This window comes from Pempheris klunzingeri, chromosome 11 (assembly GCF_042242105.1).
Source record: "Pempheris klunzingeri isolate RE-2024b chromosome 11, fPemKlu1.hap1, whole genome shotgun sequence".
NCBI classification, from domain to species: Eukaryota; Metazoa; Chordata; class Actinopteri; order Acropomatiformes; family Pempheridae; genus Pempheris; species Pempheris klunzingeri.
This window is the reverse complement of record NC_092022.1, coordinates 10,851,689-10,871,269: the sequence shown is the minus strand read 5'-3', so window position 1 is coordinate 10,871,269 and position 19,581 is coordinate 10,851,689. Positions and strand designations below refer to the sequence as shown.

At 42.7% G+C, this 19,581-nt stretch overlaps 1 protein-coding gene across 1 annotated transcript; it reads left to right on the top strand.

The window, feature by feature from the left end:
- Positions 1-699: 699 nt before the first annotated feature.
- LOC139209272 (uncharacterized) lies at positions 700-19,512 on the top strand. The gene is given in 47 exon segments (XM_070838918.1): positions 700-921; positions 1,132-1,370; positions 1,551-1,699; positions 1,826-1,954; positions 2,064-2,237; positions 2,366-2,539; positions 2,633-2,806; positions 2,911-3,066; positions 3,157-3,367; positions 3,460-3,599; positions 3,695-3,845; positions 4,104-4,207; positions 4,342-4,397; positions 5,538-5,604; positions 7,147-7,340; positions 7,493-7,769; positions 7,887-7,964; positions 8,266-9,402; positions 9,514-9,702; positions 9,839-10,003; positions 10,119-10,377; positions 10,473-10,650; positions 10,746-10,858; positions 10,961-10,979; positions 11,153-11,269; positions 11,709-11,785; positions 11,970-12,130; positions 12,244-12,464; positions 12,590-12,689; positions 12,785-12,873; positions 12,997-13,253; positions 13,361-13,475; positions 13,567-13,764; positions 14,037-14,179; positions 14,285-14,424; positions 14,572-14,669; positions 14,792-14,878; positions 14,988-15,071; positions 15,163-15,222; positions 15,347-15,449; positions 15,855-15,974; positions 17,981-18,031; positions 18,113-18,424; positions 18,661-18,787; positions 18,898-19,010; positions 19,114-19,160; positions 19,288-19,512. Coding segments are annotated over 47 exon segments (7,662 nt in total). The 5' UTR covers positions 700-783; the 3' UTR covers positions 19,459-19,512.
- Positions 19,513-19,581: the final 69 nt, after the last annotated feature.

Sequence of the window (19,581 nt, the reverse complement as noted above, 5' to 3'; positions counted from 1 at the left end):
TGGAACCAAACTTTTTTAAATCATTACTTTAAGAAATAACAGAAGTGTCTGGCTGGGTCCCATGATGAGCGTGTTGTATTCAGGTAAAAATACATTAACATGTCAAGAGGCTGTTTTAACATGAATTAAAAGGATCTCATGGTCAGTGCACAATGAGCGTGTAAACGCAGTCTTTATTATTTCTTTAAAATATTTCGTGAAAGTTATATACCAGTTTTTTATGACGTAAATAGCAACTTTAAGAGCTTGGAAAAGTATTTTGTCATTTGGTCAATAATTTGTGTGGATTTTCAGGCAGCATGCATTCCTTAATTGGCATAATATGAATGAAACCATAGTAATTTGCCATAATTTGTCTCATCCACCACTGCCATTGTTCATTAAGTGCCACACCCTTCCAGCATGAAATATTGCCCAAAAAATCTGTTAACCGCTCATTAGCTGTTAGGTAAAGCTAAATGTGGACATTTTGGAAATTCCCCTCGTCCAGTGAACCAACACAGTCTGTCAAGATGTAAGTGGGAGGGTTGAGGTTAGTAGTAGGCGGGGGCAAGGTAAGGTGACTAAGACATTATGTTGCATAAAAACACAACCCCAACCAAGGGCACACAGCAGAGACAACAACAAGAGCCCCCAGTCAAAACAAAGATAAGCCAACACTGAGGGAGAAATATTGTTGATCCTCAGCAGAGACGCTTTTTGATTTTTTACTTGTTCACTGCAAGACTTTTAGTACATATATATTTTTGTTCTACTTTGCAGCAATCTACAGAAGATCTCATCATGAGATGCTGTGCTTTTGCTGTGTGTTTAGTTTTGGGGATAAGCGTGCAGAATGGATGGAGCCTACCTCTCAAGTCCGTCTTTGTCACCTTCCCAGGAGACATCGTCAAAAACATGACTGATACAGAGCTGGCAGAAGTGAGTAGCAGATGGTTCATTTTGTCTTAATAGAGTGAAATTTTCACAACATAGTGAAATCACGCTGTGCAGGGAAGAATCTGAATCCAGATCCTTTTAATAATGTTAATGGAAAAAAAACATATTTTCTTCTATATTCAAACTAGATGAGACACAAAAAATGGGGATGGTTTTGGATTTTTAATGTGATTTTGTGTGATGTCCTGCCAGGGTTATCTGAAGAAGTTTGGCTACATAGACACGCTGCACCGCAGCGGCTTCCAGTCTATGGTGTCCACCTCCAAGGCTTTGAAGAGGATGCAGAGGCAGATGGGGCTGGAGGAGACTGGAGAGTTGGATAAGTCCACCCTGGAGGCCATGAGACAGCCTCGCTGTGGGGTTCCCGATGTGGCCAACTACAAAACATTTGACGGAGACCTCAAGTGGGACCATGACAAGGTCACTTATAGGTAAGCAGACAGAACAAAGCTACTTGACATGAAGAAATTATAATGCTTGTTGTTTGTAATGCAAAGCTTCAAATAAGAAGAGTATCTACGTCTCTCTGATTAAAATACACCACCACATTCACCACTTGCATTTTAATTAATAAGTCTGAAAGCACGGTGTCATTCTGCTCTTCCCAACAGGATCATTAACTATTCTCCTGACATGGAGAGCTCTCTGATCGATGACGCCTTCGCCAGGGCCTTCAAGGTGTGGAGTGATGTGACCCCTCTGACTTTTACTCGCCTCTTTGATGGGACGGCTGACATCATGATATCATTTGGAAAAGCCGGTATGTGTTTGTACAGTGGTCACTTCATCTGTGTTGTTCATAAATTGTGTCACATAGTCAAATTGTGATTTTGTACTGAACACAGGTTTAAAATCAAACTTGTGCGTGATTTACTTTACAATTCAGATCACGGAGACCCGTACCCATTTGATGGTAAGGACGGCCTTCTGGCCCATGCTTATCCCCCTGGTGAGGGAATGCAGGGAGACGCCCACTTTGACGATGATGAGTACTGGACTTTGGGAAAGGGACCAGGTAATCAGACAGATCAAAAGATATTACTTCACTGCCAACAATTTATGTGAGGTTGCCTCCCCCTAGTGTTCACTGCATTAAATGTTTGAATTGTTCTGTCCCCTTTTAGCTGTGAAGACTCGCTATGGGAATGCAGATGGTGCCATGTGCCACTTCCCCTTTACTTTTGAGGGCAAATCCTACACCACCTGTACCACTGATGGCCGTTCAGACAACCTGCCATGGTGTGCCACCACAGCTGACTATGCCAGGGACAAGAAATACGGCTTCTGCCCAAGTGAACGTAAGCTTGACAGTTTATTCTATAAGGGAAATAATAGCTCAGAGGTCAGTCAGACGAGGACTTTTTCTCTATTGGCATGCTGACTTGCCTCGCTCGCTCATCCTTGCCCCTAATTCTCATCCTCACAGTCCTGTACACATTTGGAGGAAATGCCAACGGAGCCGAGTGTGTCTTCCCCTTCGTCTTTCTGGGGGAGGAATATGACAGCTGTACCACTGAGGGCCGCGGTGATGGCTACCGCTGGTGTGCCACCACAGACAACTTTGACAAGGACAAGACATATGGATTCTGCCCCACTCGTGGTGAGTGACAGGAAGCATACTGTACAAATGCTGTGGAGGGCTGCCACAGTGGCTTGTTTTCTTACTGTAGTTGTTGTAACTTTGTTTAACCAGACACTGCTACAATTGGTGGAAACTCTGAGGGAGAGTCCTGCCACTTCCCCTTCGTGTTCCTGGGTAAAGAGTATGACTCCTGCACTAGTGAAGGACGGGGAGATGGCAAATTGTGGTGCAGTACCACTGACAACTATGATGATGATAAGAAATGGGGCTTCTGTCCTGACCAGGGTGAGTAACATTGACATAAGACAAAGAAAGTAGAGGAGGTAAAATGCTCAGGACATGTATTTACCCTTGTCATTCATTAATATTCCTTAATATATGTGTCCCAGGTTACAGTCTGTTCCTGGTGGCAGCCCATGAGTTTGGACATGCCCTTGGCCTGGATCACTCCAACATAAGAGAGGCTCTCATGTACCCCATGTACAGCTATGTGGAAGACTTCTCCCTGCATGACGACGACATTGAAGGCATCCAGTATCTCTATGGTACGCTCATGACAAACTGCTTTATCATGCAAAACCACACCAAAATGTTTCCCAACTTCTCCACAATTTCCTTTTTTTTTTTTTTTCCAGGACGTAAAACAGGCCCTGATCCCTCCCCACCTCAGCCAGACATCCCCACCACTGCCCCCTACCCAGACCCTGATGAGACTGACGCCACAGATGAACCCACTGAACCGCCCACCACCACTCGACCTGTGGATCCCAGCATAGATGCCTGCAAGTTGACCCAATTTGACACCATCACCGAAATTGAGGGAGAACTACATTTCTTCAAGGATGGGTGAGAAAATCAATTTATTCTTACTTGTGAAAGAAGTAAATACATTAACATACACAAAAACTGATGGATTCATTTTATGTTTTGATCAATAGACATTACTGGAGGATGTCCAGCAGGAGGGAGGGAGGGCTCAAAGGGCCGTTTTCTGTCACCGAGAGGTGGTCAGCTCTGCCCGCAGCCATTGACTCTGCCTTTGAGGACATTCTGACTAAGAAATTGTACTTCTTCTCAGGTAATAAAGCCCCAGACACTGCACAGCTGACCACTAACACTTAAGCCAAACACTTGAGCAGACAATTTTCATAATGATAATTTTCTCTCTTTTAGGGACCCGATTCTGGGTGTACACAGGGAAGAGTGTTCTGGGTCCCCGCAGCATAGAGAAGCTTGGCCTCCCCAACACCATTCAGAAGGTGGAAGGAGCACTGCAGAGAGGGAAGGGCAAAGTGCTGCTCTTCAGTGGGGAGAATTACTGGAGGTGAGTTAAAATATGCCTTCGGTATACTTTTATCTGGAAATCAGACTTGAGTGAGGATAAAAGGATAAACGCACATAAAATCAATTAAAAGAATAAAGATAAGATAAAGAAAAATGGTAAAAAAAATAAAGATACATCAAGCATTACCAATAGCTTTCACAAAAAGAAAAAAAAAAGTTATTTAAAATGAGGAGATTTAAGACAAGGAATGATTGTTTTTGCCATTTTTAATAACATTCTCTGCTATGATCAACACAGGCTTGATGTGAAGGCCCAGAAAATCGACAAAGGGTACCCCAGATACACAGATGTCGTCTTTGGTGGCGTTCCCAACGATGCTCATGATGTATTCCAGTACAAAGGTAAATAAACCTGTTAATTTCAAACACTTATGAACCGAGCTAAATAAACAAAATAACAGAACAGCAGTTGATTGTTGCATGTAAGAATCCTCATTTTGCATTTTAGTGATCTACTTTAAATATTCCCACTTAAGGTCACATCTACTTCTGCCGGGACCGCTTCTACTGGCGTATGAACTCCCGCAGGCAGGTGGATCGTGTCGGCTATGTGAAATATGACCTCCTAAAATGCTCCGATTCTTCAAGCACTTACTACTAAGGAGATGGACACACTGGGATGAGCTGGAAATCGTCTGTAATGTGGTGGCACCTACTTCTGTCTTCTGTGCAGGTGTCGAGGACAATGTGGTGTGGTGTTTATGTTTAGCACCTGTTGTACATGTGTGTGCTTTCTGGGATGTGAATAACTGGCCATTGTTGATGTTGGCTAATTGTAAATCACACAACATTGGCCTGATAATAATTCAAAAGCCTAAAAGAAAGCGAAGGAACTTGCAATCTTTGGCACTTTCCTGCCTTCAGTCTGGTAACCTGTGAACTGTGGATGTCTAAAATTTGAGACCCACCACCACAACTAAAATATTCTCAAAAATGATCTGGATCACACTCCAGATTGGCTGAATAATTACTTCACGTCTGACAGGTTCAGACTCTTAACAGTATTGGATTATTTTGGTATTTATAGCAATATCTAGTATTATTTTTGTGTTCTAAAGCTTGTTTGTTTTGTATAATTCTATGTGTATTTCTAAAAAAAAAAAAAAAAAAAGGCTTCAAAGCCGTTTACTTGCACTGGAAGACAATGCATGTCTCCTTCACTTAAATTATTTATAAGACTTATATGTTTTGTATTAAAGTGTTAACTTTCAATGCAATAAACATTATGTGAGTACTACCTACCACTGCCCTCTGTCTCCGTCTTTCACCAATATTAACTGACACTGCCATGCCCTCTCCTGTTATCCGACACTTGACAGCAACAGAGCAAACATACATGTATAAGCCACAGCCTGGGCTACAGACAGAACATCGATAAATCGCCAATATATTAACCTCTGCTGTATTGATTGTCTACAGTCTCCCAAAACAACGGCTGTTAGTTGATGCGTATTACTCCGCATCCAGTTGCGTAATACGCCTTCCTCTAAAAACAATAGTCCACTTAGTGATGATAAACATCTAATTTAAGCGAAAATCTGACCAACACATGACAGCTAATCTATCGGTAAACACAAATGACTAAGAATGCTAAATGTATGAATGTTTGGCTGAACATGGAGCTGGTTTTCAACAAAAATAATAAATAAGATCCGGTTGCTCGGACAGGAAGCGAGGAGAGTCTCATGGCGCCCGACTAGAATGAAGCAACAATTATCGGTTACTAATTTCTGTTCCCCGTAGCGCATCTACACTAAGGGATACCTTTCGACTCGAAAATATACGGTAAGAAAAAAGCGTTGACAATCAAGTGCCGGAGACGGAAAATGTTTTAATTTTCTTCAGGGAGAGCATTTGGGCGGTCTGCCGCAGCTGAGGCCCTCGAGGTCCCCAGTAGAGCTTTCAGAATGCCTGAGTGTAAAAACGGGGCTGCCTGGTGTAAAATGGCGACAGGCAGGATGAAGGACAGCTAGGCCCGGTTTCAAAACGGCAAACACACGTCGTGTCAGACGCTGCTATAGCCGGTGTGAGGACGTGGTTAGACCGGCAGCATGTTGATAATTCAAGCCTGGCCTCTTTGAACCAGCCAAAGTCTAATTTTAAAAGTGGGAGATTATTATAACAACAACTTCTATCAAGCGATGCTAGTTAGCAAGCTAACGTTAGCTGCCCTGCTTCATCGTGAGCTTCTCGTTGGCATCAAGTTTCTAAATAACTGTACTGCTGACAAGGGCAGGTCTCATTTTACAAGTAAAGCCAAACTTGACCTGAAATGATTTCCCACCAGAATAGAGACCTGTGATTCACACCAACGTTGACATCCCTCAGCGGAAACACTTGACACAGTGAATGTAGACATGAAAGGTGTTAGCTTTGGAAATGCTAACGTGACTCGTGCAGAGAAACTCTTTGAGCACAAGTTTTCCGAAATATACATTGTTGTGTTCATTTACTAATCACTGTGGTGGACAAGGAACACAAATCCCTTTACTGAACAGAATACAATAAAACGACCATTTAGAAATACTTAATTCACGTGTTAACAGCCAGACGGATTACTAATTAAAGTTTATCTTGTAAATTGCACATATTACAAATGAACTTGCAGCCATTAGATGTAGCGGAGTTACAGTAATTTTCACAAAATGACGTGTCACTACATAAAAAAAAACTCTCCCTGAGTAAATGCACTTTGTCACTTTCCACATCTGGATAGTAATATTTCTCAGTTAACAATTTCAACCTTTATTTCCATGTGGTGCATCACTAGATCATTGGTACCATGCAGTCATATAAAATACCTCACAGAGAAGCACTATATGTATACATTTCAAAGTGACCTTGAAAACTAGTCTACAAAAACTTAATTTCCAGTTGGTGCACATCTGTTAATAACACACCAGCAACATACAATAGCTTTAAGAAAGAGAACATCGTGCTTGATAGAAAATCTTCATCTTACTTAAGTTACTTCTTCCAACATTAGTTATATCCTTACTTTCTCATACTTCAGAAAGTCTGACAAACTGTCCTTATTTGTTTTAAAAAAGTCTTCCATGCTTTGCTGTTTAGTGACAAATAAGCTAAAACTATTAAATATTCCAAGTTGTGCAAACACTCTTAACACTAATGATGAACGGAGCTGTCCTGTGGCAAATAGCCAAGCAACTACACAAGTTGCAACTAAGTTGTGTTCATCTTTGCACTTTGACTTGCAGGTAATATGTTTTATAGATGACTTAATGGTTGATATTGAGTTCATGTTTCATTTTTGTGGATAGTTATGGATTCGGAGGAGAATGAGGTGGAGAGCAGCAGTGATGCAGGCCCCTCAGGGATGGAGGAGCCGTCTGAAAGTGGCATGGGTATGGAGTCATCAGAGGCCATGTCTGCAGACAGCAGTGATGCTGCTGCCTCCCATGCACAGGCCCCAGAGTCTGACTGCCATGTGGGACAAAGCTCGGAGGGACTTGTGGTAAGTTTTTTTTTCAATAAAAAAAAAAGATTATTGTATGTGCATAAAGTATGTGCGCAAAACGGCCATAAACTAAAGGCCAAAAAACAGATGTAGCTGTTTGCCATAAAAGTTTCTTTATCGCTGTAATGTTCTTGCCCCTCCCCATTAAGGTGTTTATCCCAGAAACCAGCTCCAGTACCGACGTCAGAGTTTCATCAGTCCACCTCCCAGACTCCTCCTCAGTGGCCCAGTCCACCAGCGTGTCCAGCGTCTCCACAGTGACTCAGTCAGTGCTGGTGTCTGAGTCAGCCCAAGTGCTGGTCCACTCCAGTGCTGTGTCTGAAGGAGCCATGATGGTTTCTGACTCAACTGCCTCTACCTCGTCAGATCTGGGCTCTGCCATTGACAAAATCATAGAGTCCACCATCGGGCCTGACATCATGAATGGTATTTCCACTGACACTCCACTTTCCATAATGCTGTAGCAGCTTTAAGGTTGTGCCCGTTTGATTAGTTTACCATAAAGTAGCAGATATATGATCCTCTCCACTGCTCTTTTATTAGGTTGTATAGCTGTGACCAGTGCAGAAGATGGAGGTGCAGAAACAACCCAGTATCTCATATTACAAGGACCAGATGATGGTAAGTCTGCGATTGTTACTGCTAACCCATTCATTCTTCAACCCATTTCAAAACATTGTTAAAGTTAATGAGAAAACTATAACCATGTTTATATACAGTGAAAAAATATACTGAATACTGTGGTGGGATGTTACTCAGACAGCATGCATTGATAAAGTGGATAAATGATTAAACTTTTCCATTATGAGCATGCTTCATTTTATTCCTCTTACAAGTTATGTGTGAGGTTGATGACACACAGTATTGGAATCCATTTTAATAAATTGTGTACAATCCATCTGTACGTATTTGTCCGCTCTAGGCGCTCCTATGGTAGCCCAGATGTCATCCTCTGCCCTCTCTGATCGTATAGCCATAGAAGCTCTTGCAGAAGGCCCCACGTCCACCTGCCTGGACCAGGGAGACCTGCAGGGCAATCTTGAACCCGACCAGCCCGACGATCAGCCTGGCCACTCAGGTTACCCAGAGGACAGCAGCAGTCAGCCCGACCAGCCACAACACTCCCACCCCTCCCAGTATATGGACTGCAGTGCAGATGGTCCAGACCAGACGGGAGAGTCTTCATCTTCGTATGTGGAGTGTTCAGGCGAGGAACCTGACCAGACACGCTCCCAGTCAGGTTTCCCTGACTACAGTGGGGATAATAGTGATCAGGACCTGCCTGGATATGTGGAATGCAGTGGGGCTGACTCAAACCCCACCAGCCAAGGTCACTATGTGGTGGAGTGCAGTGCTGGGTATCTGGAGTGTGCAGTTGACGATGGAGAGCAACCACACCATTCACGTAGTTACATTGACAGTAGTGCAGACCATCGGACCCAGACAAGTCGGCAATATGGGGCTGAGTATGGAGGGGAGTGTGTTGCAGCTGCAGATTCTGAGCAACCAGGTTGTTCTCTGTATCAAGCGAGGGACGATGACGATGATGAGGATGATGAGCAGAACCAGGATCCGGATCAGCCTCAGCACTCACAACAGCAACCCCAGCACTCCTGTTACATGGAAAGCAGCAATGGTCCAGAGGCCTCTCTCTATGCTGATGACAGCTCCTCATCAGACCACCCTCTGGCAGACACGGCAGGTTCAGACGGGCTCCCAGAGGCGCTGGAGTGTAGCGAGAGCCAGCCTGGGCCATACATTAGCAGCAGTGGGACATACACCTCTAATCCAGAGCCTGACCTTAACCACCAGTGCTCACCCAGCATAGAGGAGCCCCAAGGCTCCCAGGGGCCTCAGGATGAAGCTAGGCTAGTCAGGAATATGGAGACATCAACAGGGGCAGAAGGCTCCAGGGACAGACCACCAAACCTGGCTGAGTTAGAGGAGATGATGGAAGTCGTGATTGTACAGCAATTCAAGTGTAAGATGTGTCCATACAAGAGTGCCTCCAAAGACACACTCATTAACCACATGAGAGACAAACACTTCAAACCCGCAGGTAAGGTACCATATTATGTTTTCTTTTGTACAAAGACAAATCACCAGGGCCATTATTATTTTTATTTTCTTATCAAATTTCTTTTGTGGCATAATGCTGTGGTGTTTTCAGGAGACACACCAAAGAAACGTAAACGTGGTCGGCCTCCTAAAAGTGAGACATTGGCCCGTCGCCAAGCAGAGAAGGAGCAAGCTGAAGAGAGAAAGGCAGCAAAGGTGAAGGCTGCTGAGGCCCAACGAGCAGCAGCAGAAGAGGAGGAAGATGATATTGTGGATGCTGGTGCTATTGATGATCCTGAAGGTCAGTGAGGAAGATTTTCATCAAGCCCCCTTACAGACAGATCGTAAACATTCATACCTTTCTGATTTAGTAAAACCATCAAGGGATAAGAATTGCATTCACATATCCCTCTGCCTTCTCCTGTATTTACCCTCAGAGGATAGTGACTACAACCCAGCAGATGAGGATTCCAATGGAAGACCACCTGTTCCTCTGAAGAAGCCTGCCCCTCCTATCTCTTCCTCCTCTCAGGGGCGTCCTAGACGTAAGGTTGGCCGTCCAAGGAAGTACAGCCTTCTGGAAGAAGGTTACACTGGCAAAGGTCAGTTTTTTGTTTTTGTTTTAACAGAGCAGAGCAATAAAAGGCTATCATTATGTTTATTAACAGCTTACACTTCAGGTTGTTTTTATTCTTCCTTTTCATATGTTTGTTACAGAGGCAGAGGGTGTCGCTAAGAAGCCCAGAGTTAGTGCGGATGCTAGTGCACCTGAAGAGGCAAGCTCTTCAGGGTTAAACAATGGTCCCACTGTGGTGACCGATGGAGACACAGCTGAGGCAGCAATAAGCCAATCAGACTCTGAGAACAAAGACCCTTCATCCAACACACGGCCAGAGGAGGAGTTCTTCCAGAGGAAACGTGGCCGACCCTCTAAGCGTTTTCTTCGTAAGAAGTACAAGAAGTATATAAATCGAAAGTAAGTATCAAATTATAAAATAAAGTTGTCTTACAAAAAGGATTACACAGCTTTTGCAGCAGGCTAATTGCTTCTTTCTCTTCGTTATCTTTCAGTCGGTATTATAAATCTCTCAAACCACTCCTGAGACCTCACAACTGCTGGATCTGTGGCTCACGCTTCCTCACTCAAGACGATTTGCGCTTCCACGTGGACTCTCATGAAGGCAGTGACCCAGAGCTCTTCAAGTGCCTCCAATGCAACTATCGCTGCAAGCGCTGGTCCTCACTTAAGGTCATTTTTAATAAAACGGGCTCAGTATTCAGATTAACCTCAGTTTACATGCATGTTTGGACAGTGCACTAAAGGTCTTGTGGGCTATTTTGCAGGAACACATGTTCAATCATGAGGGCACCAAGCCGTTCAAGTGTGAGGAGTGTGATTACACAAGTGTCTACAGGAAAGATGTCATTCGCCATGCAGCAGTCCATAACAAAGAGAAGTAAGTAACTCAGACAACACACAGTACACATGATTCCTAATACAGAACACAGTTGCAGTTTTAAAAAAAATATTTTTGCTGTTTTTATTCCCCATCCTACAGGAAAAGAAAGACAGAGTTGGTAAGACATTTCATGTCTCCTATACTTAGCTGATGGTTAAATGCTAATTGTTCATGATATGATAATAATATTCTGTATTGTTAATGCTATAACAGAATTACTGCAGTTCATTTGTGTTTTAGAAGGTTGTTGCTGTCTTTTAGGCCACTTAACTTTATGGCTCATTCTTGCAGATACCAAAGGTGTCGGAGTTCCTCTGCCCCGTGTGTCACAGGATTTACCCCATGCAGAAGAGACTGACCCAGCACATGAAGACGCACAGCTCAGAGAAACCACACATGTGTGATAAGGTCAGATAACAAATATTCAAATCAATCCAAAAACATTTATAGAACACAAATATTTGAGAAAAAATATTAATGATAATAAGGTGACAACCACAGGAGAGATGTTATCTTTACACTCTCTGTCAAGCTTACAGTATGTTGTTCATTTTAGCACTTGATTCCAGTGTATACAATGGTTGGATAACAGTAAGCAGTTGATAATTTTCTGCAAAGATCTTCTAAGCTTTAAGAATTGTGGTGCAAGGTTGTTACTCCTCTAAGTTACTGGTTTCCTTGCCCTTCCCTCTCTGAATGCATAATTTACCTTCTCAGTAGAACAATGGTGTTGCATAACAATGTTGTGCATAACCACGACGATCCTTACAGGAAAGTGAGTGCATGCATAATTTTAAGGATTATCTACTCCAGACCTATTGTTGAAAATGCTTTTCTGTCTTTGCAGTGTGGCAAATCCTTCAAAAAACGGTACACATTCAAAATGCACCTATTGACCCACATCCAGAGTCTTGGAGACAGCAAGTCAGTATTAAAAACCTTTATTCCACCTCTTTTATCAGTCTGCATTTCGAAAATATGGATGTAACAGAATTGTCTGACATTTTGGGCAAGAATACGCCTTAATGAAGCAACAGTGGTCGTTTAGTTTGATGTTAGTGATAATGATGTCATCTCTGTGAATAACTCTTGGATGTGTGTGTGCCAGGTTCAAGTGTGAATTTTGCGATTACACTTGTGACAACAAGAAGCTGCTTCTCAATCATCAGCTGTCCCACACCAATGACCGTCCCTTCAAGTGTGACTACTGTAAATACTCCACTTCTAAAGAGGAGTTCCTGGTCTCCCATCTGGCCATCAAACACACAGGTCGGTGTGGCAGAAACTTGTTATAAAGCTTATTTAAACTGAACACATTCACCTCATGAATGTATTACTGTACAATAGCTGTTAACACAGTGCTTTAAATCTGTCGTCTACAGGAGAGAAGCCTTTTTCCTGTGATATGTGTCACTTCATGACCAAGCACAGGAAGAACTTGCGTCTACATGTGCAGTGTCGCCACCCTGAGGCGTTTGACGAGTGGTCAGTGGCTCACCCTGAGGAGCCTGTCAGGAGGCGACGCAGACCTTTCTTCACCCTGCAGCAGATAGAGGAGCTCAAACAACAACATGATGACACACAGGGCTTGCAGAACACTATTGTGAGTCTGCTAGAGACGTTCCGTTATTTATCTTAGTGCCAATTTGGATTAGATTTTAGCATGTATTATATTTTGTGACAATGGGGGATGATAGACTGGGGCTGTTTTTCACCCTCCTTCATTAGGTTGCTGTGGATTCTGCGACACTACAAGCCATGCAAGGTATGGAAAATGCTTCAGTGTCCCAGGACGCGTTGGGAAACACCACCATCATCTACGAACAAGGTCGGTCATCTTGTCATTCAAGAGACATTCAGTATTTTCGGTTATGTATGTCACCTTGAAGACAAATACGGACTTTTTCTCCATGTGCTCCTCAGCTGAATCCAGTGATCTATCTGCCCAAAATGCCCTTGACCTGCTGCTGAATATGAGCAATGCCAGGGAATTGGTTGGAAATGCTTTACAGGTTGGTGCTATGGCTCATCAAAAAGCATCATTTCACTTAAGCAGGCATCCTTTATGTGGAAATCATGCTTGCATTTCAAAAATAATCAAAATAGTGTAGAAATTGACTGATTTTGCTCTCCAGGTGGCAGTACTGAAGTCAGAAGGCAAACCTTTGGAAAATGGCACATGGAGTACGGTGACCGCAGCACCGGGCCAGGCCCAAAAGGTCGTGACCTTCCATGTGTCTGAGAACGGTGAGACGGTGCTACAAGAGGCCTATGAGGCAGCCACCTCTGAATCAGGAGAGCTTACCCAGATCGCCATCGAAGCCTACGAGGGAGGAGGGGACTTCAGTGTGGTGGAACAGGCCGCTGAGGAGAATCAAAGCCCTGAATACAGGTAACGTAACGGTCTTATTTTCTCTTATTAGGAGGAACGTGTGACACCTTGATGACCTTAATGATGTCTCAGCAATATATAATGTCATAAAACTGCTGTCTTTGCAGTAATGGTGAGAGCAGTCCTTCTCAGGCTGTAGAAGTGTCTGGGTCAGAGAGCCTGAAAAGTGACAAGTACTACCTTACTTCAGCACTGCCTGATGGTGTTTTGCAACAGGTGGAGGTAAATGCGAGAGATCTTTTGTTTTGACATGTAAAGATCTATGTATGCCGACTGTCCCTCCTCTTTGACTGTGCTGTGTGTTTTCTCTCAGCTGAGCAGCGAAGCTCCTGCCTCTCCGTCTGCTGTGGGCTCTCCCAGCCTGAGCACCAAGAGGTTTTCCTGTCGAATATGCATGGAGTCTTTCCATGGACGCTCTGACATGGAGAACCACAAGAGGGCGCACCTGGATCCCAACACCTTTAAGTGTCCTGATTGTGACTTCACCTCCACCTCCTGGCCCGAGGTCAAGGTGAATATCTTAACTTCTGAACTCAACGCTTTTTTAAAAAAAATTGATCACAAACATGTTGAATTCCTTGAAAAGGCACCAAAAAGAATCACGTCAGTCATGAACTGCCAGAAATTGACCCAACCTGTCATATAATTGCTCATTAAACAAAGTATTAACAGGGTGAAAGACAATATAAAGGCATTCCCACCTTAATTTAATTTCAAGCATTTCTGTCCTGAACCCCTCACTTTGACTCCTCCTGAATGTGACTGATGTCCTGTTCTCTTTAGACTCACCTGGGGCTGCATTCCTATTTACGTCCTCACAAGTGTCCAAACTGTAGCTTTGCCTCCAAGAACAAGAAAGACCTGCGCCGACACATGATGACGCACACCAACGAGAAACCGTTTTCCTGTAAACTTTGTGGACAAAGGTGGGAGCATAACCTAAAGGACTAGTCACAAAATTTCTATGCATTAGACGCAAAGTTGTAATGAACAGCTTTCAATGTGGAATCTTTTGTTGCCCAATACCTCAGGTTTAATCGCAATGGTCATCTGAAGTTTCACATGGAGCGTCTCCACAATCAGGATCATCCTACTCGCAAGAGCCGTACCGCCGCGTCTCAACAAACCATCATAGTCAACAGTGATGAAGAGGCTCTGGCCACGCTACAGTGTAAGGAACACAACACAGGACTCTCAGCTTGTTTGTGCTGGAATTTATGATACCAGACACCAAGTTTAAAGTAAAGTATAGTATAAAGCAAAATAGCTAACTTTGTGTGTATATGTGTGTGTTTGTTTTGGTGTGTGTGTTTAACAGCCCTGCAGGCACATCAGACAGTGATCACTCCCGAGCGGTTGCAGGCTCTGGGACAGGAGCACATCATTGTAGCTCAGGAACAGGCACTATCAGACCAGGTACCAGCGTTCACACTATGCTGGACATACTCACAACTTAACATAATTCTCTGTTATACATATATTTATATACAGTCACTCTGCATTTTATAACTAAATTCATTAATGTGTGCATTAATCAGGAGGAGGGCACATACATCCAGCAGATAACCACCATAGATGGACAGACGGTTCAGCATCTGATGACGGGAGACAACCAGGTGACTGAGGTAAAAGCCGCAGATTCTCTTGTAGATGGCAGTAATGGAGTACCAGAGAAAAACCGTATTATGTTCTTTAGCTTCCATCTCAACTCCTTTGTCACATGTCCTGTTTCAGGTTCAGTACATCATCTCACAGGACGGAGTGCAGCACTTGATCCCTCAGGAGTATGTAGTAGTAGCTGATGGTAACCACATACAGGTCAGTGTCATAAAAATTCAGCATAACTGATGGATAAATACAGTGTATTGTAGTGATAATGTCTTGTCCTGAATGCCGTTTTGCTCCTCAGATGCCAGATGGACAGATCATCCAGTATGAACATGACGGGGCCTTTCTGCAGGAGCAACAGGTATGTGCCACAGTTAGAGATTCAATTGGTTTTGAGACTATAAGGCAGATAATTCAAAATGCTCTACAGTGAGAGGTTTTTATTTTGACAGAAGCTCATTGCTCCGCCTTCTCTATGTGTTCAGATTGCTGTAAGTCATGACGGTCAGATCCAGTACCTACCCGTGAGCTCGGAGCAACAGATCAGTCCTGAAGACCTGGAGGCTGCTGCCCACTCTGCTGTCACAGGTTGGCCATCTTAGGGAACAGATTGCATTTACTTTATGTTCAGTCCTCCACTGCACGATTAGATTGTTTATATTCACCAAATTCATTAAACTCTACGTCTATGATTTTCCAACGATATCACACGTTTTGAGGTTTTTGAGGCTGATGTTGGTGCACTCTTGCAAAAGTCTCTGCAAGTTGATTTTCAAACCTTAATGAAATAAATGGAATGTAGATGCCAAATGGGCCAAACTTACTAAGTCACCTGTGTGGTCATTGAGTAATGAGTTCATGATCTCATCTGTCATGAATGATTATAAGTTTTATAATAACATCACCTATTAAATCACCATCATGATGAACACTGATAGTAACTCAGCACCCAGACAACAAATCAAACTAAGTGGACAATCTTTGTTCTTGTAGCCGTAGCTGATGCAGCCATGGCGCAGACCCAGACAGTCTACACTGAAGCTACACCTGAACAGCTGGAGCAGCTGCAGCAACAAGGCATCCACTATGACGTCATTACCTTCACAGACGAATAGACGGCTTTTTAAACCTACTGCGGTACAAACCTGCGCAAAGCAGGACCAACACAAACCAATACGAGCTGACAAATACAGTGACCTCAATTTATTTATGCATTCAGCTGGCTGTGAACTAAAACATTATCTCCTCCACATCTCCCTGCTTGGGGTTGGTCGCACAGTTTAATATGATCAACTCAGCTTTTGTAAATTCAAATTATTGCACCCATTGCTTCTAACTTAATCATAGGGGCTGTGCATTTAAAGAGTTAATTTAAGAAAGGTTAGTCTGTTCTGTAATTAGTAGAAACAATGCGTGTTTACGTGCCTCAGCTGCTTCTCTTTGCAAGACAATGTTATCAAAGGAAATCGAATGGCTTGCACTATATCATGTTTTAGAAAATATACAGAGTGTCCAATTGAACATTTTTATGGTGTCCCTAAGGGGACATGTGGGAGAGAAAAAAACAAAAAGTACTCTCGCATTCTCCCAAGAAACTTTTGTGTTCTCTTGCAAAACGTTTTGATCCAACTGATTTGGGATTGTCCCATATCCAACATTGTGCCTGTTTTTGTGTACACCCTTACTATAACATGGACACTACCTTTTAACATATTTTGAATGACATGCAGTGATCTGCTGGCTATCTGGCATACCATGGAAAATTCCAGTACTTTAAAAATCCAAAATATCCTAAACTCCATAAAAAAAATTTCGGCTGTCCTGCCCTGTCTGTGTCTTTACCAGCCCTCTTTGCGTGCATTTCATTCGGGGTTTGTGTGAAAGCGTGCTGCGTGCGCACACATCCTCAATACGCACATGTTGTCTGCATTTTAGCTTGCATCCAGTAGCAGCTGTGAAGCTGTCCAGAGTACTGCAGGTAGTTGCTAATGAACTCAACAAGGACTGTCAGGTCAGAGTCCACTTGACACTTGTGATGAGAGTGTATTCTCCTCAGTTGTCTCTCACTTATGTAAAAACTGTGTTTACTGCCAAGCACTGATTTATATTTGAGGCCAATCTGGCCTGGAGGTACGTTGAACTAAATGAAAAAGTTTTCTCGGGAGAACACAAAAGTATTTATCTTTTTTTTTTCTCCCCCATGTCCCCTTACGGGCTCCATACATTTTAGTTTTTGAATGGATTGCATTGAAGGGAGTGTTTATTTCTGATCTGTAATAAGATCTATTGATTGTTAGAATGGCACAAAATTGTGTTTATTGAATATTACTATGTACATACTTTTTGCATTTGTCTTCTGGTCTGTGATGGAGGATGTGTGATGATTTGGTGAAAAGGAAGTGTTAATAAGTGTTAATAAGCCGACAGCTGACACCAAATAAATCACTTTGTGTATACTTGTGCGTATTGTTTTGATGTGTCCATAAATGTCCAGTTTTTACTCAGATGAATTTTTTTCTTAAAGGTATTTATATCTGCTTTAAAATATAGTTACACTGTAGTGGACACAATAAAAGCAAAGCCATTACAAAACAATCACTCTTTTCCCACTCTGTCAGAAAAGAGTTAGTTGATGCAGCTCTGTAGTCGTGTCAGGCTGTAATTTGTGGTGTTACATTGCACTATAATGTGCTAATGGAAATTCCAGCATTTGTCAACGTTTTGCAACAGTACAGGGCAGGATGCAATGACATGAACACTTGAGCAATGTAACAATCTAATGCAAACACACCACAAACAATGTCCTCAAAAATGTTTAGTCACCTTCCTTCTGGCAGTGTCCATATCATTTATTTCATCAGGCTTATTGTATCAGATTGAATCATGCTGTACAGGTGTTACTGTTCCTGTGTCCACCCTCAGTTTTGCATTATGTAAAAAAAGAGCTAAAACTGAAATGTATGAAAAGTGTAATACAGCAAGAGTTGGCAGTCTCCTCAGGGACACATCTGTCTGTGCCCTCCAGACGATGAACTGACAACTTCCTCCTTTCTCCAGCGAGGAGGGGCCTATAATCCTCTAAAAAGAGTGGAAAACTGTCAAAAAGTGCTGCGCCTCAGCGAGCATTACATTGAAGATGAAGTTTTCATTTGTCTTGTTCCTTTTATTAGGTATGGTGGGAATTTTTTTTTGCAATTTTCTGCTCTCCAGTGCCTAAAGTGACATACTGATGAGAAATGTTTGTTTTCCAGATGTCCCTCATCTAAAAGGGCAGCAGAGGATTGAGGAGTTTGAACACATTTTGCTGAGACTTGCCTTCCCTTCGTTTTACAATAGTTACAACAAGTCCTGCTGTAAACTGTATCCAGGAGGATGTTACAAGCTGCTGGACAGTACAGGATATACCTGTGATTTACTTAGAGGAAGAGTCACGAAAGCTGAGGATGATGGCTGGATTGAATTCAAAATATTGAATGTGCGCTTTGTGGACGGGGGCTATTACAGATGTATTGTAATGGGAACTCAAAACCGTATCTATCGTGATTACTATGTCGAGGTGTCTGGTAAGGTTTTATGTTGTTCATTAATGTGATGTTAAAAATGTGTATTATGCAACAGCCTCTTGTCTGTACGGTAATGTCTGGGCAAAAACTGCCATATCACAGCCTCTTAAAACAAATGTTTACTTACAAAATAATGTTTTATTGTATTTTTTCTCAAGTAAACAAGGGGAACAATTGTAGTGGTTAATTATATCCATAAACTCTGCAGGCTTATTTAATATTCTTGCATGTTGCAGAGGTTTCAGGTCACCATAGTCAGTCTCAGCCATCACTGACAACAACCATTAAAGCGCCCAACACCACCACAGCGCTCCCAGACTCCACTGGGGCTGTGCTGGCACATGACCACAGTGACAGTCCCAGGTATTCACTTTGCAGACTACTCAGCAACTTTTCTGTTGCTCACCGGCCAAATAGTGCTGTCTGACAAATGATGGTTAATCTCAATGCTGTGTATTTTTCTTCCTTTCCAGAGTTTCCTGGAGCTTCGGCCTATCATTAGCTGTCATTGTGTCTGTTACAGTGATGGCTTTGATCTCTTCAGTTATTGGTGTGGTTTTCTGCAGAGTCAAAGCAAAAGAATCAGGTAAGCAGTTTCCTTAAATTGATGGTCACAGATCCACCAGTGTTTCTGAAAAAAATATAGTGCTTTATTTTGGAACCAAAGTAATGTTTTTTTTTCTTTGCAGACAAATATGGAGAAACTCTGTGTGAGTCACTGAAACAAGAAGCCCCAGTAAGTGCTAAACAGGGAACATGTGCCCTCTGTGACTCACTGTCACTTGTTTTTAAAAGCAGATTGGATGTTTATGCTCCAAACTTCCTCTACAACACTGTCTCTTGACAAAGTTTTTCTTCAGCAGGAAATGAGCGGCATAGTCTACACAACTGTGGACTTCAGAGCTCACCAGAAACCGACGGAGGTGTATGCAAACCTGAGGATGCAGAAAACACGAGCAGGAGGCCCTGACTCCACCTGGGGAGCAGAGCATGATGGGATGGTGGAGTACTCCACACTGGCAATCAACCAGTGAATTCATGTGAAAGTTAACTTCTCATTCAAATGGGAATTTATTTGTTACCGTGTTTTAAAAGGGAACTCAATTGATTTTACAAATAAGTGTCAATTAAGAGTCATGATTTGTACAAATCAGCAT